Consider the following 22,884-nt stretch of genomic DNA (forward strand, 5'->3'; position numbering starts at 1 on the left):
GTATCAATGGTAGTCTTGGCCGCAGTTTCACAATAATTGAATAAATAGCCGAGTCAGGTTCTTCGTCACGGTGCTGAGTGACTCTCTCACCAATTCCCGAAAACTTTGATGAGAACTTTCGAATTAAGAGCGAGACTTCCTGGAGGTACAGGTCGGAGCTCAGACTCACAGAGCTGCGACAATTCCCGATGAACCAGAGCGAGCACTTGGAAATCGTGGATGAACACTGCGACGCTCTTGTTCCACCACACAGTTTTCGTCGTGACGACGAAACGGGTCTGCCGCCTGACCTCATCGGGCACCATATCTGGGGGAATACGAAGGGATCAATTGCGCGGTCACAACGGTGCTCACGAGGTCATGCTGAAGACCCCAACAGCTCAAGCACAGTAGAAGCGGAGGACCGGAGGATATACCGCACCTCCTCGAAGCGTTCCTCCGTTCTCTCGTGGAGGAGTGCGCGTTTCCTCAGAAAGAGACATTCGTTATTCTAGGCGCGATGCGGCAGTTCTTGATCTTGTTCCGACCGTTGGATAGGATCGTAAGCGTCTTTCCGTGAAACAAGAGCGGCTTCGTTCTCTTCGTCGCGGCTCTCAAGACGGAAATTTCTCTTTACAGACACGTGCTCCTCCGCTGTCGTTCGCATTGAACCCATGCACCACCGACTGAGGAAGGAACACGTTTGAATTTTGTTTGTAAAGAGAAAGTGCCGCTTGACGAATTTCGCGTCTGCTCTCACCTGAAACTCGATCGGCGATGACGAGGAGGATGGAAGGTCGCCTTGCGGAAATTGAATTTCTCGATCGATGATTCTCGGTCACGTCGATAAGCTCCGCGGGGTCCGGATCGGGGGCACCCAGACCTGGGGAAAGCGCACTCGACTTCCGACTCGACAGCCTAGAAATGCTGAGTGATGATTGGTCTCCAGCTCAGAAGATTTCTCCTCTCGTTTCCTGGTGTCTGCGTATCGGGACTTCTGGACTTCAATGGACACCATCAGGGAGATTAAAAAGTTCTCATAAAGAGCGACTTCTCCGAGCGACGAAGAGGCTTGAACAGATTCAGCGGGAACTATCAGGCGCGAATGAAAAGGGATCGGCGAAGCCGATCAACCAAGCAGCGGGCGATAGGGCGGAGGCCGCGAATTCTCGACTGGGGAAATGTGAAGCAGGGATAAACGAGTAGATTCTTGAAGATGCGGGGCAGCACAAGGAAACGGTGACGTCTGGAGCCGAGTTAGGTACTTGGACTGAGAGGAATTTCAGCTTTCGTCCGGATTTTCACTAGGGGTCAGCGCTTTTCAACTTATTCCTCAGTCATGTTGTGAAGAACGTTGGCGCGGTCATCAGTGGGCATCATCCGGGGCAGTGCGGGCTGCGATCCCCAGATAGACTCCGAACACCGAAAAACTCGAAACCCCCCTCCCCTAGAAATCTCCCGTCTGAACGCTGAGGGATAATCTATTAGAAGGCGCCCACATTTCGGGCCCTTGTTCACCTCAACGACCGTCACAGAAGAGGAACATCTGACGAGGTCGAGGCGAGCGAAATGAACACGTTATCATGCAGGTCTTTTCGGGTGTGCCATCTGACGAGGGACCTTCTTCTTAGGTACAGGCAGGCAGCCGTTCCTAATTGGTTCGGTTGATATGTCCTTGCCTAACCCAGAACGAGAACTTCCCTCCCGGATATTTCTTTTATCATCAAATTGGGCAACAATTGAACTCGCCCGGAAGTCCGCTCCGTGTAGGCTCATTCGACTCGTGGGGTCGCAGTATGTGAACGGCGGAAAACCTGATAGATCTGATGGAATAATCTGATTGACCCTTACTTCCAAATCGCAGACGAATTTTCCCCAGTTCCAGGCGAACGGATTCTTCGAAGGAAGTAAACAGACGAAACGACAGCTCTTTCCCCGCGCTACAGGATGCCGATCGGGACACGGCCAAAGATTAGGACCGAGCCGATGCGATACCCTCGTCCCGACTTATGAGGGTTTCAAAATTAGATTGGAAATATCGGAAATGAGCGATATTGAGACGGCTGTAATCCCTTGAAACGTATTCAGATGTCAAGAGTGACGTGTTCATCGGGAAGCCCATCCAATTCTCTTCAATTTGAAAAAAAAGCGTCCGATTCGGTAGTCTTTCTAAAAAGTTACGGACCTCCGAAAAAAGAAGAAGTTTTTAGGTTGCTCTATTATTTTGACCGCCACTGTATCTCGGAACCGAGCAGCCAGGGGTTTGCGAGCAGCTTCAGCCCTGATGGACTCATGCTTGCCAATGTGCGTTTAGCCAACTCCAATAACATCGTAGACTAGTCAAATATCAGATCTGGGCTCCGAGATTCGCGAATCGAGCCTTGCCTCGAACAACCCCGATCCGGGCCGGCAAGCCGCAGGGCTCCTTGAGATTGTAGAACTTGCACCTTGACGTGAGTAGAAATACACGCAAGCATCGATGCGAAGCCGGAAGACCCTCGAGACACATTGATTCGAAAGGAAGCACCAACTCGATCGTGGACAATTGATTTTTATTCGTGGTCACCATGGACATTCGTAGGTACAAAATTTTCATCCTTCCAGCGGAGGCTCATGCGGTTGACCGAACAATGATTCCGCTCAGTCACAATTCCAGTCGACGATTACGACGATACCGCACATTCTCTCCAATTCTTATCCGAGTAGTAATGTTGCGCCTTGGAATCGAGTCCGGAGCCAGAATAAGCATCAAAGATTTCTCTCACCACGACTGTATACTCTTTGAACGTGCATCATGGACTGCGATAGCAGTCCCCGTACTAAAACCATTTCTCTGACTCTGTCTCCCACACTTCACGCCCCAGCGTAACTGAAGGCTGTACGACCCCTGTCCTTGATTTCCTCAGTTTTCTCTCTAACCGAGCAAGTTCCCTCATACACCAACTCAAGACTCGAAAGCTATATAATGTAATCAAGCTGGAGGACAATGGGTCCCTCCGCTTGCAGAGTGAGCGAACTCAAGTTTATGACTGGATGTAAAAACGGGAAGCGCGAGCTTATAACACGATCCGAGAAAGACATAAAAAGCGTCGAAAATAGAATATGAAGAGCATTGATTGAATTGCAAACGAAAAACGAAATATTGCGATGCAGGACGCCGTTCCGGATCGCGGGTATACAAGGGTGTATCACGGCAAATTGCGGGTCTGAGATAAGGTCAAGAATAACGCCATCAAGAAGATCCGATCCCTGCTCGATGTGGATATCGGTGAATTTTCTCTCTGGATTATTCGAACGTTCACATTCGAAGACGACACCCTGGGAGCATTGCGGCGCTCTTCGGTTCTATAGGATGGGTATTTGTAGAGTTCGGTGATTCAGATTCTACACTTCTTGGGGTCTAAGGGAGCGAATTCTCGTCGCCATGCTTTTCGACACACAGCCACGTGCCTCGAGCAGGAACGATGTCGCTATGGGTAGCGTGGTGACCTTCGGCCCCCGCGGCCCAATTCACCGCTACCTGCGATCGCACATTCGATCGGGATTGCGAGATTGCTCATTTGGATCGCTAAGAAAATAGGAACTTTCCTCCCTAGTTCGACTCCCCATAAATTTCGAAGATGGACGGTCCGGTAATTCAATTCGTCGGTCAATTAGCCTCTTAGTTCGACGCAACCTCCTCGGATTTCTGCTTGGCAGCTTTTTTCGCCTCCTGGAAACGAGAAGGGTTGCCGTGAGAGGGATCCGGCGCTATGTTATCGTGAGGGAATTCCCGTATCGGTTGAACGCTTTTGGGGTGCGTGAATCTCACCATGAGTCTCTTCCGCGCCTCTTCGCGTTGCTTGTCTCCGCTTGCGCCGTTCCTTGGCCGTAGAGGATTTGGAAGCTTCTTCTTAGCCGGAGACGAAGTACTTCTAGTGGGGGACGAAGACGTGGAGTTCTGTTCTGGTTCTTTCCAATTATTGGCACGCATTTGCTCAATTTCATCGAACGTGTCCAGCATCTGTGGAAGGAGGAATATTTGAGCGAAAAAACATCGAGTATTTAGGAAACACCGCTGCTTTACGGATTCCCCCCACACGGAGGAAAATAGTTCGGGCCATTTACCTGATCTATTTGAATCGTGATCATGTCCCAAAAACCTTCGAGATCACCGCGAGTTGTCGGGAATTCTCCCTCTTTGGGTTCTTGTAGATTTTTCTCACACAGGCCTCGGAATTGGGTGCATTTCTGAGCGATCAGAAGATTGCCTTTACCGATCGCTGCTCTGAGTATTCCGTGGATCTGCGGGGGAAAATGGGGAATTTGTTCCGAAGTTCTCCCCAAGTCTGTTGTTAATTTTGCTCCTCTGATCTCCGAGTTCCCCGAAGGGAGATGGAACGGACGATTACCTCTTCCGAATGTGTGTCCTTGAGATACTCCTCCGTTATTCTGACTCTCTTCCTTATTCGTTCCTCTGCATCATCAAGCATAACAAGAAACTCTCGACCCGCCATAACTCCTTCTGTGTGTGTTTTAGGTGCTAGAGCCTCGGAGTTTTCCCCCGAAGACCGGGATGCTTTCTGGAAGCCCAAACAATCACTTCTGAAAACCGGCAGTGAGTTTGCTGCAGAGCTACCTAGCACCGGCATCGAAATCTGGGAATCCCTTAGAGACTAACCTCCTGATTTTCGTAGGTGGCCTTCTCGTCGAGGGACTCTGCCGAAGCGACCTCGTCGATAGACTCTGGAACTACGGAGAAGATCCGAAATGAACGATAAAGCTCGTGACGAGGAGTTGTCTGAGGATGCTCATTGCCTACATAAAATCGACAATAGCGACACCCCCCCCCCCCGATACTTACTGAGAACCTGCTCTACAACCGTGAAGGTTGTCACGCTCGACGTGACAGAGTGTTGATTTGCGATGTTATCGCCCGCCTGCTCGCTGGACTGGACGGTCGTGGTTATGGTTTCTTTGACCTCTGTCTGCTGTCGCGATTTCTGTTCTTCCGGAACAAGGATTTCGGATCGATCGACCTCGTCGGCACCCTGGGAATCGAATCGACGCTCAAAAAACTAAATCGTGGAGAGTCGATATCCGTCCCAAGGATCGATCCGAGTACGAACCATGATCGAGCCAGGACCGCTATATAATTTTTTGCTCGAGACGACCTACCGCGCTGTCAACCTGTTCCGGTTTCCGGGAGCCTGTCTGCTGATCGAGCTCTGCGAGCGAGTCGTTGCTTCCGAAACTCGTATTCACAATAACAGTCTCAACGATTTGCGGTTGCTCGCACTCGACCTTCAAAGGAAATGATCGATGAGACTTCGAAAATCCCACCGTGGATGAATTCATGAAGCTCCCGCATTTGATTGAGGTGGATTCTGAGAGGTCGAACAAGAACCCTCGGATGACAGGAATCATGCTTCGATTCATCACTGACCGTTGTGTACTGAGGGATGGTCTCCACGTGACTCGCCCGCTCTTCCTCGTCGCGTCGTCTCTGCTCTTCGTCACGCCGACGCTGTTCTTCTTCGATTACCCGTCGCTGCTCAGCTTCGACCTTCTCCTGAGCTCTGCGCTTCTCTTCGGCTTCTTTCAATCTAGAAGGAGATTCGACAGGTCCGATGGTCAGATGGGATCTAGGTGGCCTTGAATACTTGACCCGCGGATGAGATACCGACTTTTCGACTAACCGTAAGCTGAATTGGAGCGCTTTCTGTTTTTCGATCTCCCGCTGTTCTTTGTAGTATTCGTCGGACTTTTTCCGCGACGGTATCTCGAATTTGGGTGGCTTTTTCAACTCCTCCAATGGTTTGATGCCCTCTTTGACGTCCTTCTTCAAAAGTTTCTCTACGAACGCTGTCTTCTCTCGAACGCTACCGGGAAAATTCGAGGGTTTGAGCTCCTCCTTCTCGGGGTCGAACTTCTCCGCGAGCTCCAAGAGACCTTGCTTGTAGCTGAAATGATGAGGACGGATCAGCTGCAGAGCTCCAGAAACTGAAGACCGTCTTAGCCTTCCTCGCTGTCACTAGCGATATTCGGGAATCGATTGTTGGAGTTGATCAGCATCAGCACGGCCGCCGAATCGCAGGGTAAGACGTACTTTGGCTCGTAGGGGTTTCGTTGCAACGGTCCAGCACTTTTCGATCTTTTCTTGAACTCTTCCTTCGTTTTTTCCCCGTATAGTGATTGAATCCTCTGCGCTATCATAGACGGGCGGTCGGTTCCTGTCGAGAATATCGGAATATCGGTCAGTCAATTCCACCTGAATCCATCTCATGGGAGCTTACTCACTATGTCGCGACGTTCTAACAATCGATAAGGGATGAACGCTTCGAACTAACCTCCATTCTGACGCTTTGACGCTGCTTCGAACACGCCCTCGATCCGAATTTCATTCGCGGGTGAGCAGATCGCAGTCTGTGAACGAATTCCGGTTCGAATATTAGTTAAGAAGCGCGATCTATGGCACGGCAAGGAATCGAGACCTCTACGAGTGATATCATTAGGGGCTCGAGACTCCGTCTTGAAAATGTTCGATGGTCGAGGTCGAATAAGTTTTGAGAAGTAATCGAAAACATTCGCGGCTACGATTCCTTTGGGCTCAGTGCCGACACCCGGAGGAATCGCGCATAGCGGATCTTCGCATGCGGTTCCCGACGGCAGTGAACGCGTGAATTTTCGACAGCGAATCTCGTAAATCGAAGATTCCTCCATGGGAACGGAATAAACGGATTCATCCGCCCAAGCAGAATCCCGCGGCCGTAAATCAAGATGCGCGGCGCAGATGATGAAGCGACGATATGCGAGCTGGGACGCAAATGGAAGAGGACTAGCTACATCAGCAAAACGGTCACTCACCACGCTGTGGTAGCTGTTGTTTGTGAGAGCTGTCGCAAAAGGTGCGCCTTCCGCTGGCGGATCTAAGGGCACTCTGCTAACCGGACTGAAGTTTCTGCTCTGCCTCGAGTAATCTGTGTATCCGTAGTTGGTGCAGCTGATGCCGACGTAAGATGGGTCTTTCCTGAAATGGAAGAATAAAGATTCCGGTGACAATGATGGAAACGGATCCATGTCCTGTAGGATCGATAATTTTTTCAACTCTGTCGGGGGAATGCCTCCACGCTTTTGGAATAATTTAAGAATGAAGCGCAAATTTCTGAGTCATCGACCTACGTAGGTCATACTCTACAGTAAAGCTCATTGATCTGAATTTTCAGGTCCGACTGCAACTCGGTAACCGAATGCTTTCAAGGGCCCAATGACTGACTCGGGTCGAGAGTCACACGAGCCGGGACTCCACCCAAAGGGGAGCTCTTGGTCGGTAATTGGGCGCTTGCTGGCTGGCGCGGTCCACTCTCAACCAGAAGAATTTCTCTTTTAGACACCATCTGCTTCGACGACGCTCAAACATGTCGTTTCACCGACCGGTAAACACACCCGCGCACCGAATGCCCAATCCCTGACTGTCTATTTCGACACAGCTTCCGAATTGGGTACGGGCCGGATTCGCACCCTTTCTTCGCGAGCCTATTCTGTCAAGCAGAATATAGTGCGGGAAAAATTCGTGAAACCGAAAACGCACCAAGTCTCGCGAACTGTCAAGAATTTCTGCGATGGCAGATACGACACCTCGCAAGGAGTTTCTGTGAAGACTGGGAACGCCGTGGGACGTACTTCATCTTCTAGGCATCGCCAACTTCGTGAGGATCACCGCGGCGCAGCTGCATCTAATTTTTCACCTTCAATTTGCAAGTATTAACAGCCATGCGATGATTGCCATCCCAAGGTCGACAAGAAAGTTCGTGACCCACACGATGACGCTCAGCTTAGGCGAGAGACGTGCCGCGGTAGGTACCCGACGTGCCTTTCATCGAATCGGGGATCATGATGCCAGTCTTCACATCTACTCCCGAGTCGTCAAGGAGGGGGTGGGAGACAAATCAATTTCGTAGAGCACCCGAGCCGAAGATCGAAATTCGGGAGGTATATTTTTTTCTTATGGATTCAAGAGAATTACTGTGATAAATTGAAGGCTCGTGGAATAACTCTTGCTCTGCAATGATTTCACTCGCTGTCATTGAATCAATTGAGGACAGCGACATTTCCGAACCGATTCCTTTCTGTCTGAGCACGTCATATCTCTGGCTCTCCTGGCTGCGTAGAGGCAGCACGACCCGATGGAGCCTTCCAGTTCTCGCCTCGACTCCACTCGGTGCCTGCACCCGATCGTCTCACGTCATCCAGAGAAAAGTGTTGACACCGCCGCCGTCGAATATACAGAAAATTGCTGACTTGAGTCGCCGCTTCTACCGGAAGAGCAATATTGCTGAGAGCTCTGTGTCTCCCCATCACTGCCTGCATTTCTTTCGATTTCTACTGTTAGTTGTTCCTTGTCTTCTAATATCGCGACCCATTACGCGGACAGGACACATAATCCAGTCACGATACAACGGCTAGTTTCCCGTCAACCCACTGAAGTCTTAATTTGACGCCAACGGGATTTTTGGGCGCAGAGCTCGCGCTTCGATCAGATGCAGTACGAGCCGAGGTCAAGCGATAAATACGGCAGTGAATTTTCAGCATCCTCAATCGGCAATCATCTCCCCTGCGTCGACTGTCCGACGTACTCTTTGTCCTTCCAATCAACGCGCGGCCGCCTTGAAGCTTGTCGACAGCCTGAGAGTCATAGAGAGGCTCCCTGGGAATTCCGTTGCACGCCAAATGATAACAGAACGGAACCGAATCGCGAAAGTCATCAAACAATGCCGTCCGGTATCGGTGGCGATCCTTGAAACGGAAAGTGAGCTCCACAGGCAGAGGAAAACAAGAAGAAGGAGAGTTTCGGGCTGCCCCGAAAACGTCCCGCTCTTTCGGCGTTAGAAAACTTCCGTCTTGCACGTGACGGTTGTTTCTCCGAATAATTTTTCCCACGAACTCCCGAAAACTGTCTCTTCCCCTCCGCGACGACTAGATCGTCGTTCAGAGTCACAAGGACAGGGACAACACCTCCCGAATTAGCGCAGCTTCTCCGCGAGGATCGAGAAGCCGTGATGATAAAATATCGGGGTAGGCCCCTCTGCCGGTCTTCAAAAACGTCAGCGACGTCTACAACAACGAAACTCAAACAAATTCTTTAGCACAGTTTGTCTATCGTTCTTGTTCGTTTGTTCCACACAACGGAGAGAGACGGCCGACGAAACGCTGGCTTCCCGTTCTGGCAAACGATTGCGAAAGGGAGTAGTCAGGAGAGAAAACCCTAACGTTGAGTAACAACAATAAGAACAACACTGTCCGGCTGAACACTGTCCTCATTTAGCGCTTAGGGCGGTGTCACAACTGCGGAGCGTGTCTCGAGCACGGGATCGAACATTTTCCCTCGAGACGACCGAGTGTGTCTCCACATGATCTCCGAGAGGGCTCTCCGCCCGAAAACGGAACTTCCTCGAGGCGCTCGAGAGACACCGCCAAGGAACACGAAACCCGGAAACTTACAGAGCTCTGACATGCTGGAACGCCGAGGCACAGCTTTCGTCCACCGGTCGGGGTGTTTGTGAAGTTTAACGCTCCAGCTCTGACCACACTACCAGTACTGCTAACGCATACGCGGTGCTCCCATACCGGATCGGCCTTACCTGTTCATGTGCGTGGGTTCTTTCGCCGGGCTCTGGCCCACGTCTGCCGAAGACATGCTGCTGTCTGGCAATGGCTGTCACGGCTATTGCCGCCGCTCGCGTATCTGACGTCCGAGCGTACAACAGTACCAAGGATGACGGCGACCGTGTCGGTTCGTCGGTGAGGCTTTTCAGATCGGCGCCGAAAACTACTCCCACATCAAATGCTGGTTTCACCGCACGAGTTGATCAATTGGAACGTTCACGTCTCGGAGCAGTCGACTGTCGTATTATTGTAGGAAGTAGAACGAATAGCTCACACACTCGGCCAGGTCGGCTCAGTCAGTCACTGAATTGGTTGCTCCCGCCTAGTGCTCCTGATGGTCGTCGCGGCTGCTGTTACTGCTGTTGCTCTATGGGGTGTTGGCCTTCTCTCCGCAGTCTGTCCGTCTGTCCATCGGGTAGTTTGCTTCGTCCTTACCGTCTGGTCGTCTGTCTGCTTTGTTATTGTGGTGGTGTGGCTGGCCGCGTGTGTCTGCTAGCGCGACTTCTTTTTCTATGTTGGGATCGCTTCGCCTCACTCGACCTACGATGGAGTAGATGGACGTCGCCACCAAGTGCTACCGCGGTAGGGGGCTGTTGTTAATCGCGGGATTAAGCCTGCGCCCTGGGGGGAGCTTCAATGTTTTTTTCCCACTTGAGTCGGAACTCTTTGGGTCTGAAGCTGAGCGCACCTAGAAACAGAAACCAGATCCTCGCTCCGATGCCGACCTAGGTTTCAGGGAAAGAAGTCCGCATTTCCCCTCGTCTCGACTCCCTCGTCGGTCCCCGGGGCTCACCCGGGGATGGAACCTCAGATGAACTTCCACTGCATGCGCTCGAAGACCGCTTGCGATAGCTATACCTATTGTATCATAGGGAAGCGCAAAATGAAGAAAAGGCGGAATAAGAGAAGAAGGTGACTGCATGAGGGGTGCGAGACGGGAAGATTTCACAGAATTTCCCTTCGTGTCTCAGAATGCTTTGTGCACAGTGGGGCCCTTCCAGGGGAAGGGGTGTAGGCGGTCGAATAACCGCCCCCCCCCCTTTCGGGAGTTTCGACTGCCTATATTCCCGATGTTAAAGAAAACCAGAGTATCGTTCGGCCCCTCCCTCGATGCATTGACCGTCCCTTCGCCTCCCGAAGGATTCCTGAATCCACCCCTGCTCAATGGACTCCGATATGCAGAAGTCTTAACAGTTATCGTTATTATGGTTCGACGAAGCGAGGCCGCACGATCGAAGTGAGTCGCCCCACTTTCCCATATGGGGACTCTCGAGCGAAGAAGCTATTTTCTCGTTGCTTCAAAGAGGTTCCCGATTCTAATAATATTTCCATCTCATTCAATACCTTCGGGGAAAACATTGAGGTGTTACATTGTGTGTAATAATATGTGTGGAAGATAATAATCAAGCAAGGGGACCATGAATGCAGCGAAGTATCCACACAAATTCCGTGATTGCTCGCGGACAAAGATTTACTATGAATGAAGTCTATTTTCCTTGAGGAGCCCAATCGCCAAAATGAAGACCTCCCACCCGAAGATTATGGGCCTGATTCTGAACGACTTTCATCGAGCTGTCTATTCTCGATCGATCACTGCAGGGGGAGTCTTCCCAATCAAAGGTCCTCGAAGCGGTAGGACCAGTCCACGTCGTCGGCGATCTCGAGGGGATCCGTGATCATTTCCTTCGTCGGCGAGTTGCCTGCCTTTATTTCGGCTACTGCTCGACAGAAACCCGGAGAGCAGTACGTGTAGAGATTGGAATGATCTGTCGTGTCCTGGGAGGGGTGGAGAGCGTGCCACCATTGGAGGATGCGTCATTGAATATTTTTTCCTCCTTATCGAATATAGCTTGAGTAAACCCTGAATTGCCCCTCCTCCCTCATGATTACCAATATCTGATGCGGGAATAGAGCAAATCTCCGTCGTTCAGCTTCGGGGGAGCCGACGGGCGAATAACCTGCGTTCGTTCTCGTCATACATCTGTTGATGGTGTGGAAATCCTGAGGAGGAAAAACGGTTGTCGACTTGGATCCCTCATGCTCCCACCGTCTAGGTATGCGAGATCCCGCGCTCGGAGGTTTAGGAGTCGCTCACTTTCAAGAAATCCGCTGTGGCGAGCATTTGCCAATCGAGAGCACAGAAGAAACTGTGAGAGCGGAAGTCGGAGTACGATTTTGAGCAGAGCCGTTCTGTTGATTCGGAAAGCGAAAATTTTAGTGTCCCGACGGCTTCGCGGATTTATAAGCTCCGAGTCGATCGGGACAATGAGGGACGTCCTAGAGGTGAGATTTTGAAGGTTCTGGACCATGTCCGAGCTTCAGCCATGAGTGCGACTCACCGTGCGGCTTCACAGTCAGAAGCTCGGCGACAAACTGTACCAGAGGAGCGCTGAAAGCCCGATCGTTCGGCCACACATACTGCCCGGAATTGATTAGGGTCTTGAGCTCATGCTCCGATCTGAAGTTGTGGAATGGGAGACGTCCTGTGGCCAATTGGAAAGCCGTGACTCCCACGGCCCACCTTGAACAAAATAGAATTTCCTTCGATTCCAAAATGTTAGATCTCCCCAGTTAGCCTGTGCTTATCCCCATGAGGAGGCGAGCTCGTATGAGAATACCGACTACGAACCAGTCCATCGATCGACCGTAGAGGTTGTTCATGTGCGGATTCAAGGGGCAACATTCCGGGGGGAAATAGGGCATGGTACCTGCGACCTCATTGTCGTTGAACTCGAACGCGGTTCTCCAATTGAATGTACTCTGCGCTTTAGCAACGTATTTGCCAATACAGGCCTTCGCGGTATCGAAGTCGATGAGTTTTATGCGGCATCCGTTCATTATTATCATGTTGGCGGGCTGGAGTAGAGAGTTACCCTTGGAGTCGTCAGCACGAAGAAAAGCAATTTCGATGCGCTTGAAAGTTCCCGAGCCCCTCCCGACCCACCTTGATGTCTCGATGAATGAAACCTTTCGAGTGCATGTGCGCGAGTGCATCGCCCAACTGCGCGATGATGATACGAGTGATTTTCTCGGGGAAGTAGACAGCCATGATAAGAACCTTGTTCAGATCACAGCCTTTGATATATTCCATCGAGGTGACGAAGGCTTGTTTCGTCGCGAAACAAGCATAATACTTGACAACGAAAGGATGATTCGCCATACAGGCAACTAGTTTATCCATGCAGGCGTATTTGGGTTCCAAAAGTCGGTCGCACGGCACGAATTTCACGGTGCAAACTACGTTTCCCAAGTAGGCTTTGTACACGGCGCCGAAACCTCCCGCACCCAGCAGTTTATCGAGTTTGAAATACTTCATTTTGGCAGGGACGTACGGAACCGAATGCTGGCTACAGGCGTAGGCTTCTTTCTGGAATAGCTCAGCGACTTTGATCCAATTTGTCGGTTTTACATTGCTGTAGTCTTCCAGCAAAGCCGCGATCTGCTCGATCGCTAGCACTAGTTTCTCCGTTTGGAATCCCAGGATCTTAAACGAATGGAAAAAAAGTTCGAATCTCGAGTCATCCGGTGGCTCTCGACGAGTCTCCCCATCCATAGATCATCAGACGGAGAGTCATGGTTGTCAATTGATTATGTGGATTCCATGAAGGAACGACGCTCGCTTGTCATAGCCTTCCATCCCGGATGGGCTTAAGAGAAGGATGGATGTTTTAGCTCCTGGACCGTAACGCTCTTACCCCTGCAGAGCGAGGATCGTCTCGCTTCGAATACTCCATCAGACCCCAGAGGTTCTCGAGACCTTCCCTCACAACAACATACGTCAAGTCGAAACTTTTAATGCCCCGATTCAGATCGATGGCGAGCAGCTGGACTTGAACTCTGCAGTGATGCTCCCTCGGAAATCGTTTCAGATCCACCTGCCCATTATCTTTCGCGTACACGTGCAGTAATTTTCGTGTATGGAGGGCGACTCTGAATATCGAGATGGCATTGAGTGAAGGATATCGTGCGGCTCCACGGATTTCCGGACCTAATGTATGAAGTCGCCGGATTTCCTACCCGGGTAGGGCCATATCGACCGCTTTCATTAGCGGACCCGTATGCTTCCTGAATTTCTTCGATTTCCTAGCAGGACCCATCGTGGAAACATCCTTGCCAGCATCGTCGATAGCTACGAAAATAAAGACCGACGATGCCCGAATTGAATCGCGTACTAGTTTCCACGATTGCGATTCCTGAGGTGAGAGCTCGGGCAGTGCCGAACTCCGTGTACTCACAGGTTATTGTGTCTAGAGCGGTGTTCTCTGTGTTAATTTCTGTGAGGAGTTCAAAATAATTAGATCGAAATCCGCAGCCCATTTTGATGCATTCAAGCTGCCGCGACGAGGGACCGGGTGAGAAAGTATCCGGGACAGTCGGGAAAGGCGGAAGAAGAGTGATTCTGAGCCTTCAACCAGGCAGTTCTACTCACTGCTGTTTGCGGGTGCCATGGGGCGCTCTGTAAATCGGATTCAAGTCGAGTTACTAATTTAATCATTCCTCGAGGGTGCATCGTACAGTCGAGGAGGGTTCATAGGTTTCCAACGCTACCCACTTGTCAGCATTAGCTCTTTCCGAGTCTCGGTAGACATGATTGTGATCGAACTTTCCCCCTTCCCGGCTAAAACCCCCTTCCGCGAAGCCCGGATTATGGAACGGTAAATAAATGCAGAGCTACTTCGTTTCCATTCATCGAGAAAATACGATAGCGATGTACTTTCAATTCAGTGTCCGAGTCGCGTGCTCGCGAGTCCCGAATGGCATTTTGAGCGAAACGAAAGAGAACCGCGGGAAGTAATCTTGAGTTACTGAATAGAAAAGAGGCTCTCAAATTGATTTCGTCGGGGCCGTGGCATGCTCAGCGGGTCCGACGGCCTGAGTTTGAGGTTCGAAATCCCCGTGATTCTGTCAATCCGCTCTGAGGCTTCCGATGCTCGTTTGATAAGTCGGCTTGAACCGGTTGGCTTCACCGGACCGGAACAGAATTGGACCTCTCATCCAAGTTTCTGATGACTCTACTTCGGGCTGGTCTTCTCGAGCGGTATCTTCCATCTCGGTTTTTCCTCTTCTTGTCTGATATTAAAATTGAATTTATTCCCTGCTCCCCTCCGCTTCTCCCATATGAAGTTTCGAGGGTCTGCGGCGCTATAGAAGATTGTTCCAGGAATGGTTTCAGGGGTTTTACCCGGTTTTCGCCCGGATGGAACGGGGCTTCCTGCGGGACTTCTGGGGAAGTTCATCGGAGCCCCTCCGGAGATTTTTGGAGAGCCCACGGAACGCCGATGGGAAGGCCACGCTCAGAGTAGCATTCGGAGCAACAAGCTTCTGCGCGATGAAGCATCGTTCTACGGTATGCAAGCGATGAGCTCAAGTCGGCCGCGGTGAATTCCAGATGCCCTCTGGGAGGTCTCAATGATGCATGTATCTTCTGTCTGCTGCTTCGTGCAAAATTCGAATTTCTCGATCACTCCACCCGGTAGCTGGATCAGAGGGTCAAAGTATTCTAAGCTTGTTTCAGGTGCTCACGGGCCTTTTCTTCGGTGACCCTCAGGGCTTGGCTCGTCGGTCCCGATCGAAAGATTGGAGTTCCGGTCACTGAGGGATCTCTCGCCGTGCGTTCGTCGCTGTCCGGTTCCATCTATCCAGGCATCAGGTTCCTGGTTCCAACCTTATTAGCCCAGGGCGATCATGCTGCCCGCATTGGTGTTTGGATCAGGAGCTCATCTCAATCACTCAGAGGTCCTACGTCCGCGTCGTCTGGAGGGCCATCCTCGAAGAAGTTCACTGGTCGCAGACCTGGAGGTCCGAGCTCCCTATGAGAAGCCCTGCGAGCTCTCCGATCGAGCACGAGCGGCCTTTGCGATCAGGTTTTATCCTCCGCTCATTGCATATACTTGATTTGCGATGTAATAATTAGGATGGCCTCCACATCCTGCGATGTGAGTCGACAGGGAGAATTTCCGTCGAAGGAGCGGAACTCTCTCTGCGGTGTCGTGACAGTCACCGTAGAAACACAACACGGAACATGCCGCGCGATTTTTTGGTCGAGTTGAAACCGCCGTCCCGTCGGTTCGGTCTAGGGTGACTGCGTTGAGATGACCTCTAATACGGAACCGAAGACGTACGAATCTGTTCCAGCTACGATTTCCCTGCTTTTCAGACCCATGGACGGACGATATGACCGCTGAGTCCCCCTCCACGGATCGCGCAATCCAGATACCTAAGGATACCCAGGAGGGTCTCGATTCTCTGGTCCCGGAAGAGCGTAGACCTTGAGACTCAGTATTGCGGAATACCTGGTCGCGATGTTCTACTCGCAAACAGAGACAGGAGTCCATGGTTCCGACTTCGGCATCGTCTCGTACAGAAGCTATTTCAACCGATTCGACATCTAATCCCATACTCCACTCTCAGATCCCCGAGATGACGACGGAATGTTCAGGAGGAATCCAGAGACCATGAGAGAATTTGTGACTGCAGTCTTCTTCGGAAGGTTTCGCATCGTATGCCTCGGCCGGGAGCCATGACTAGTCTGCCCAGGGAGACATCGGAGGAAAATCGACTCGCGGCGGTTCATGGAATCCCCGGTGCATTTTTCGATCTACGCTCAAACCGATCATGAATAGCCAACACGCCGATGTGAGAGAAAGAAGAGGGGCCGACGAGCGGGAAGGCGGGCGGTTTGACGAGCCCTCACGCAGTCTAGGTGAGTGACTGATACAGCAAGAATGGATGCACTAAACACCGAGACCCTCTCTCCGAAGATCTCCTCTCAGGAATTGTGCCTCTCGCGTGAACTCGTGTCTCGTCGACACGCTCGTCAGCTTGCTGATACGGACACCTGGTTTGGGTAGTGGAGACGACGGTAGGTGTACTGCTTGGAAGCATCGATCTCGTAGCAGGTGAGCCCCCCAGGAGCGTGTTCGGAGAAGGGCGCCTGGAGTTTCCAGAGCGGGAGTCCAAACACTGACTAACTCGAGTTCGTACGGCAAATGCTTTGGATAGTGGTTAGATTGGAATCGTCGGAACGTTCGCCCGCGGCAGTCGCGATTACGTGGTACCTCAAGTTGGATGGAACATTATTCATGTCAATCCCGCATAGATATGATGAATGATGAGCTAGCCGAGTCGCATTCGGTCTGCCGTATTCATCATGAGAAAAACGACGAATGCGTCTGATTACGGACATAGTCGACCGGAAAAGGCAACGCCAGTCGGAAATTATCAGTGAGGCCGCGAGGAATCATCGAGGAGCCCTACATCTGAAGGCCCCGCGGGTCAATATGAGTTCGTTGAAGTGAGTAGATTTTATGCTCGGCTGACTTAGTCTGATGAAAGGTAGGCTCGCGCCTCGATCCCGGTGGGTGACCTCCGCATCGAATCAGCTCACGAGCCCACTACATTCCGATTCAGCGACCAATCCGATTGCTTGAGCTGAACGGGAGAGTCAAATAAGCTGCTTATCCGGCTCCATCTCCGGAGCGGGAGTCTATCCGGGGGAAATACCCTTTTTGCGGAAACCGTGCTCGATGAACAGACACGCATATCGCACGGGGGCGTTCATGGGGAAACAACCCAGTCTTGTGCATCTCTACAGCTGATGCGCGGGGAATGATTCGATCATTGCGCGGGATATCAGCATATTCTTCAAAGTATTTGCGTCGTACCCCACCTGTGGGATTGAATCCTAAGATCGGGACCGAAGACGAAGCAGGCACATCCCTTCCATTCACGTGATTCTGCAGGCGTACTTGCCATCCGGATCGAGCCCGTTCGAGATGGATATTTGAGAAACTCTCGACGGAGTTTTATCGGAGCCATCGCGTTATGAGCGCTCACTGGTCACGATCTGGCACGAGTTCATCGCCGAGAATTAAGATCTCCGAGCAGTCTTTTCAAATTATCAATTAATTTCTTAAGTAACTTATAGTTGAGCACGGAAAGCAGAGTTGACGCAGAAATGGCGATGGTCATTCGATTAGACAGAGCAATATGAATGGAGTAGGTACTTCGGATATCCGGCGACTGGTTCGAAGAAGCGCACGATACGATGCTCCGGTAAACCCATGAAGATATGCGCGCTGGAAGGATTTTCCGCGCCGAATCAACCTTTTGATAATCAGAACCAGCTCTGTAACAGGTCGCGAAGCTCGATGACTTAAACTTTCCGGGGACTGTGGAAGCCTGGGGAGCTCCGAGCGGGGGGAGCAGCGGATTTTCCGCGACGAACAACTCGGGCTTCGTCTGAGAGGAACCTCGTTCTTCGAGGAACTCTCCCGTCATAGTGGCTGCCCGCTTCCCTATTCGATGCGAACGCCGCATCCTTTTCACTCACCAACGTGCTCATGGGATCTCACTGATAATGTTCTTATTATTCCCCCTCAGAGTCATACCGAGGAGGAACTTGTCCTCTTGGGCATCGCCTTCAGTCCCGACAACGAGCGAAATGGTTTTCGATAAACTGAGGATTCAGAAGCCATGGCTCAGAGAATTTTTGTCAGAATTCATGGGAACCTTCGTCGTCATGGTAAGTGAGAATCCCCCAATCGACGTGATCGAGCATTCCGTGAAATTCATCGATTCGATTTTCCATCTCGGGTGTCATTCGGACCTTCGATTCTATTCAACACGCTGGCGCTTATATCGACTCGCGACTATGGTGATTCTTTCGCTCGATTGACGAAAACAGAGCATCGAAAGAAGATACTTGATTCTACAGCTATTCGTGGCAATCTACTTCTACTCGGCTTCGGCACAGTCGATGTTTGTAATGAGACAGTCGGGAGTTTTTCTCGAGTCCACTAGTCTGCCTCTCGGCGGCATTCCTTTGTGCCGTGCTCGCGACTCTGGAGATCGTAGGTTATCTGAGTCTTAATTATTCATCGTAGAAGACCTTTCTCGCGCTGTAGACTGAATGAGTCGTTCGAGCTGACACATACAATTTTTATTCGCGGAGATCGATTCTCCATCTTTCCAATACGGAATCGATCAATCGTGGCAAGCTCGAAGCAAGCGAATACTTTTGTGGAAAGGCTCGAGAGCGCGAGATTTCCTAGCTGGAAAAGACCGTCGAGGAGTTGATTGGTTCCACTTTAAGCTCGGAGCAAGACTTTTCCACGAAGTTCGTTTGCTCACGCTTCCACGTGACAGTTTCTCCGCGCGCGATTCGGGAGCGATTCGCGCCACTGTTCTCCAATCATTGCCCTATCCGTCACCATTTCGCATGATACAGACACCCGACTGAGGTGACAGCCGTGGAGAGCACAGCAAATTAGGTAGCGCTCATTCGAGTTCCGCACGGGACGATTGAATTCTCGACGGAACTCCTAGATGGCTTTCGATTCAATTCATGCAGTGACACAGAAGGAATTTCCGTTGACAAGTCCATTGAATGCGCTTTCGAGCTTTTGTCACATTTTCGGCGATCTTTCTCGATCAAGAGAAAAGGGAAGTCCAGCCCCAGATTCCGAAAAGCTGGCTTTCTTCAAGAACTAGAGACAGGTCAGTACACCCGACGCTCAGTCCTGTTCGTTCGTCGAGTCGGAGATTGCCAAGGTTGCTCCGGGAGCTCGGGAGATCGAGAGCTTTCTCGCTTCACTCCAAACACTAATCCGACGAGATCCATCCTGTCAAAGTGAAAAATATTCGGTCCTCTGTCCTGGAAACTCAGTTGGAACTTCATTTCAAAGTTGATCTTAATTTCAAATTATCCTTCATCATTGATTTCGCAATCAAAGCGCTACGGGTTCTCTGCTCCGCGAGCACACGCGAGCGCCGGCGCCGTCTCTATCAGAGGAGCGAAAGAGTATCCACAAGAACGCTGCCGCAAAAGACACGAATCCACTCCAGAACTGTGCTTCGGGATATCCCATTAACGTCCTCTCGAATAGAGCAGATAGACGAACGAGCATCGAGTGGGCACGAATTTCCCGACTCTCCCTTCGAGAAGAAACATTGGGACGTCCCACAGGTTCCGCATTGCGCCTATCGAAGATTCCTTGAAACGTGCGGTCGATGTCTCAGTCCGAGAAAGGTACTCGGCTCTCAGTGACGGTCATAAGATCATGACCAAACAGCTGAGCCATAAATGTGGGTATTCGGAGATGAGCCGAGAAGAAAGTTCCTCTGAGTTAAGGAACGGTTACCGGTTGAGGCCAAGACTTATCGCTCCTTCAGGACGCTCTAACACGACACCTTTCGAGGCATCGAGTGCCTTCCATCTCTTGCGCGTGCTCGCATCCGCATAAAGTAAACATCTTATCACTAACGACGCTATTACACACTGATTTCGCTCCTCACAGTCGAGTGCAACGTGATATCATGGGAATTATCCACTCGGCCAGTCATTTCGCTCGAATATCCATGAGAGAATTTTCATCGACTTATGCCCCGAAGCAACTTTGTGAACCGCAGTATTTTCTCATCTGAACAAGAGAAGCGATGACCTCAAACGACATGTCACGACCCTACTTGTAGTGAGCACGCTCTATCTTCATCTGATTCTACCTCTCGAAGTCGGCAAACTCAGCTCTCGAAAGCTTTTGTCGAAAGCACCATCACGGTTGCAACCATTGAGAGACAGCCTGGAAGCCTTGAGTGCGAGACTGGGGAAGCCCGTCAGGGAAGCTGCGGCTGTCGCGCAGGGCAGCGGCTTGACAGTTGTTTGATGACAACAAAAATACAGGCGACCTCTCTGCGTAATTCTTTCCCATCAGTCACGTACACCCGAGAAGGCTTTGTCACGCTTTTATGTCTTCCTAGGACCGTTTTCGCCCGAATTCCCAAATGTCAACCGAAGAGCGAAACGGACCGAACTCGATACGCTCATCCATTTGGACCGCTTACCGTCTCACACATTTATCTCATAGCTCTCTGAGGGCGCTGGTATGCGGAGGAATCCTACATATGATCTCTGCCTCGTCCGTCGAGCGGTAAAGACGGAAACGGATGGCGGGATGGCCGTGCAAGACTTGAGAAAAAAAAACTTGAGTTGATACCATGCCGGTCCCGGAGCTCCGCAAAGCTATCCCAAATCGGGCCGCGGCGTCCTCCTATGATGCGAAAACGCCGTTGCATAAATCCATGGACTGAGGACCTTCCATTCGTTCTCAGAGAACTGTTCGTCCTGAGATTTGGGTTGTCATCCCTGAAAGAAGCATTGTAAGGGAGAATATCGCTTACAGATGATAGGTAACAGTGCCATGGCTCACATGCTCCTGAAGGGACAACATGACTTATTTGCCGTAACGTTCGCGTGGGGTATCGCTGTCATGATGGGCATGCTCATCGGTGCATCAAACTCGGGCAAGTTACCAAGGAAACCTCTGAAGTATATCAAGAGCATGCCTGCGGAACAAATGATGAGATGCCCGACTTTTTCAGGCGGTCACGTCAATCCCATGGTGTCGATCGGATTCGCCAGTATCGGCTTGCTCCCGTGGTCCAAAGTTCCCCACTATGTTGCCGGGCAATTGTTCGGTGAGTCGATGAAGCTACTCATCGCTCTTTTTCTGGTTTCCTCCATGTCCAGCCCTGAGGTGGGCTCTTTCGTTCGCAGGTGCTTTCACATCCTGCTTTCCCCTGTATTTGAATTATCGAGACTTGCTGCATCACTTCGATAATGGCACCCGACAAATACTCGGCGAGAAGGGTTCAGGGATTCTCTGGACGACTTTCCCGGACCCCAACGTCTCGATGACGACGTGCGTGCTCGACACTGTGAGTTGCCATTTTTTTGTTCGACCGTTTCTTCTTTCGTGCATTTCTCGGATCCAATGAACTTGAGCAAGGGATCAGGTTCGAAACGGGCAGCGAATGCAGAAAGCACTCCGCTCGAGTCGTCTATCTTGAGGGTCGAGACCACCTAATTGGATAAACAAAGTCGGATTGCGTCGACAGGGCTGTTGAGAGGGATTTTTATTGAGGCCGGCTCGTGCTTTCCATGAACCTCCTGATGGAGCTTTGAGGCTTCTATGGAATATCCTGGGAAGCGAGCTCCATACAGATTGAGTGGTGAGATATATCTGGTGAACACACGTATTAACTAAATCTTGACGAATTCCGTAGATTATCTGCACTTCAATTATCATGTTCGGTATACTTGCGATCGTTGATAAGAACAACGCTGCCGTTCCCGGATATCTTCACAGGTAAGTCAATCCTGCCCCGGGCTGCCGACGAATGGCATCTCGTTTCTTTCTCCTACGATTAGACGTTTTTCTCTCTCTTATCACGCCTTATGTCGAATTCCATTCATTGGAAAGCTAGGCTCTAAGTGCATCGATCGAAAGAAGTACTGAGTCGCATTCGGGGTCTCCGACCTCTGCGTCTTCCATTCTTTGCAGTTTCTATGTCTCTCTTCTGGTCATGACTGTCGTGTGGACCATGGGTTCGAACTGCATGTGCGCCATCAATCCTGCTAGAGATTTCGCTCCTCGAATCTTCGCTGTCATGGTGGGCTACGGAGACGCTTTCAGGTGAGAATTCGCGGGATAGATCCGAAGAGAGAAAACCCTGGGCTTGAAGCGTACCATTTAGTAGGAAAGAAGACTCGTAGGTTCTGGCTGAAAGTGTCAAAAAGTCAATTCAGTCGATTTAGTAACGATTTTTGCAGTCATCGAGGCTTCTGGTGGATTCCTTTAGTCATGCCTGTCATCGGCGGAATCATCGGATGTTACGCTTACGAATTGACCATAGGGAATCACGTTCCGGCAAAACAGAAAGGCGCTGGAAGCGAGACCAAAGAGCTGGATGTTTTGAATGAGAAGGACGCCAAGAAGGAACTACCGAAGAGAGATGAGTCCACGCCGATGGTCTAGAGGATTCCCTCTCTGCCAAAGCCTTGCGTGAAATTGGTCGGAAAGTAATCTGCAGTGTGACTCCAATATGGACGAATGGGGTTTTAAGGATGTCTGGTGGCCGAGGACGATCATGCCTGCGCGTCGAAGTCACTCCGACGACGGAAGACAGTGTCTGCGACGCTGTGCGAGCATTCCCCGGACTGTTTCATTTTTAGTAAATTGTGCTCATTATATATCTCTGATTTTATCCGGAGTCTCGTGCCCGGACCCACGAGCTATCCCTATAGGGACTCATCCATGTGTCTACCGAATCTGTTGTAGGTGAACCAATTATACCACTCCGTGAAGATTTCCTCAATGCAAACCCGATTTGATTTCCGAATCGAAAGGATAGCAAAAATATTCGAGTCTATTTTTAGAATAAAAAATTGTACTCCAGAGCGTCTCACAGCCGTACACTGCT

The 22,884-nt window shown here is 50.8% G+C and overlaps 3 protein-coding genes across 3 annotated transcripts; 1 reads left to right on the forward strand and 2 right to left on the reverse strand.

The window, feature by feature from the left end:
- Nucleotides 1–3,210: 3,210 nt before the first annotated feature.
- Nucleotides 3,211–9,833, reverse strand: LOC100904142 (uncharacterized protein DDB_G0284459). The gene is made up of 13 exons (XM_029112016.1): nucleotides 9,600–9,833; nucleotides 6,826–6,988; nucleotides 6,309–6,384; nucleotides 6,068–6,191; nucleotides 5,658–5,921; nucleotides 5,405–5,564; nucleotides 5,137–5,262; nucleotides 4,823–5,009; nucleotides 4,640–4,710; nucleotides 4,371–4,541; nucleotides 4,087–4,263; nucleotides 3,791–3,982; nucleotides 3,211–3,691 (listed from the first exon to the last, which is right to left on the reverse strand). Exons 1-13 carry the CDS (start codon nucleotides 9,653–9,655, stop codon nucleotides 3,641–3,643), a joined length of 1,818 nt encoding a protein of 605 aa, XP_028967849.1. The 5' UTR covers nucleotides 9,656–9,833; the 3' UTR covers nucleotides 3,211–3,640.
- Nucleotides 9,834–11,238: 1,405 nt separating this feature from the next.
- On the reverse strand, nucleotides 11,239–14,213 carry LOC100904283 (serine/threonine-protein kinase AtPK2/AtPK19-like). Its single transcript, XM_003745278.1, has 11 exons — nucleotides 14,177–14,213; nucleotides 14,054–14,080; nucleotides 13,860–13,898; nucleotides 13,642–13,753; nucleotides 13,320–13,554; nucleotides 12,569–13,108; nucleotides 12,254–12,480; nucleotides 11,964–12,145; nucleotides 11,720–11,814; nucleotides 11,515–11,625; nucleotides 11,239–11,400 (listed from the first exon to the last, which is right to left on the reverse strand). Exons 1-11 carry the CDS (start codon nucleotides 14,211–14,213, stop codon nucleotides 11,239–11,241), a joined length of 1,767 nt encoding a protein of 588 aa, XP_003745326.1.
- A 2,224-nt stretch (nucleotides 14,214–16,437) lies between these two features.
- Nucleotides 16,438–22,645, forward strand: LOC100897405 (aquaporin-10). Its single transcript, XM_003745233.2, has 8 exons — nucleotides 16,438–16,523; nucleotides 18,007–18,148; nucleotides 20,805–20,925; nucleotides 21,004–21,099; nucleotides 21,179–21,339; nucleotides 21,688–21,770; nucleotides 21,966–22,097; nucleotides 22,235–22,645. Exons 2-8 carry the CDS (start codon nucleotides 18,068–18,070, stop codon nucleotides 22,437–22,439), a joined length of 879 nt encoding a protein of 292 aa, XP_003745281.1. The 5' UTR covers nucleotides 16,438–16,523; nucleotides 18,007–18,067; the 3' UTR covers nucleotides 22,440–22,645.
- The last annotated feature ends 239 nt before the right edge of the window (nucleotides 22,646–22,884 follow it).

Source organism: Galendromus occidentalis, unplaced genomic scaffold (genome assembly GCF_000255335.2).
Source record: "Galendromus occidentalis unplaced genomic scaffold, Mocc_1.1 scf7180000077480, whole genome shotgun sequence".
Lineage (NCBI taxonomy): Eukaryota > Metazoa > Arthropoda > Arachnida > Mesostigmata > Phytoseiidae > Galendromus > Galendromus occidentalis.

Bases quoted from the DNA above. Each gene is read 5' to 3' on its own strand.
- LOC100904283 (XM_003745278.1), bottom strand. From the start codon at position 14,213: ATGTCTACCGAGACTCGGAAAGAGCTAATGCTGACAA. The intron at 12,481-12,568 runs GTGGGTCGGGAG...TCTCTACTCCAG, and splicing joins TCATTCATCGAGACATCAAG to CCCGCCAACATGATAATAAT. The intron at 11,626-11,719 runs GTGAGCGACTCC...TTTCCTCCTCAG, and splicing joins CCACAGCGGATTTCTTGAAA to GATTTCCACACCATCAACAG.
- LOC100904142 (XM_029112016.1), bottom strand. From the start codon at position 9,655: ATGTCTTCGGCAGACGTGGGCCAGAGCCCGGCGAAAGAACCCACGCAC. The intron at 6,989-9,599 runs GTAAGGCCGATC...CTTCCATTTCAG, and splicing joins GAACCCACGCACATGAACAG to GAAAGACCCATCTTACGTCG. The intron at 3,692-3,790 runs GTGAGATTCACG...TCTCGTTTCCAG, and splicing joins AGGCGCGGAAGAGACTCATG to GAGGCGAAAAAAGCTGCCAA.
- LOC100897405 (XM_003745233.2), top strand. From the start codon at position 18,068: ATGGTTTTCGATAAACTGAGGATTCAGAAGCCATGGCTCAGAGAATTT. The intron at 21,340-21,687 runs GTGAGTTGCCAT...CGAATTCCGTAG, and splicing joins CGACGTGCGTGCTCGACACT to ATTATCTGCACTTCAATTAT. The intron at 22,098-22,234 runs GTGAGAATTCGC...CGATTTTTGCAG, and splicing joins GGCTACGGAGACGCTTTCAG to TCATCGAGGCTTCTGGTGGA.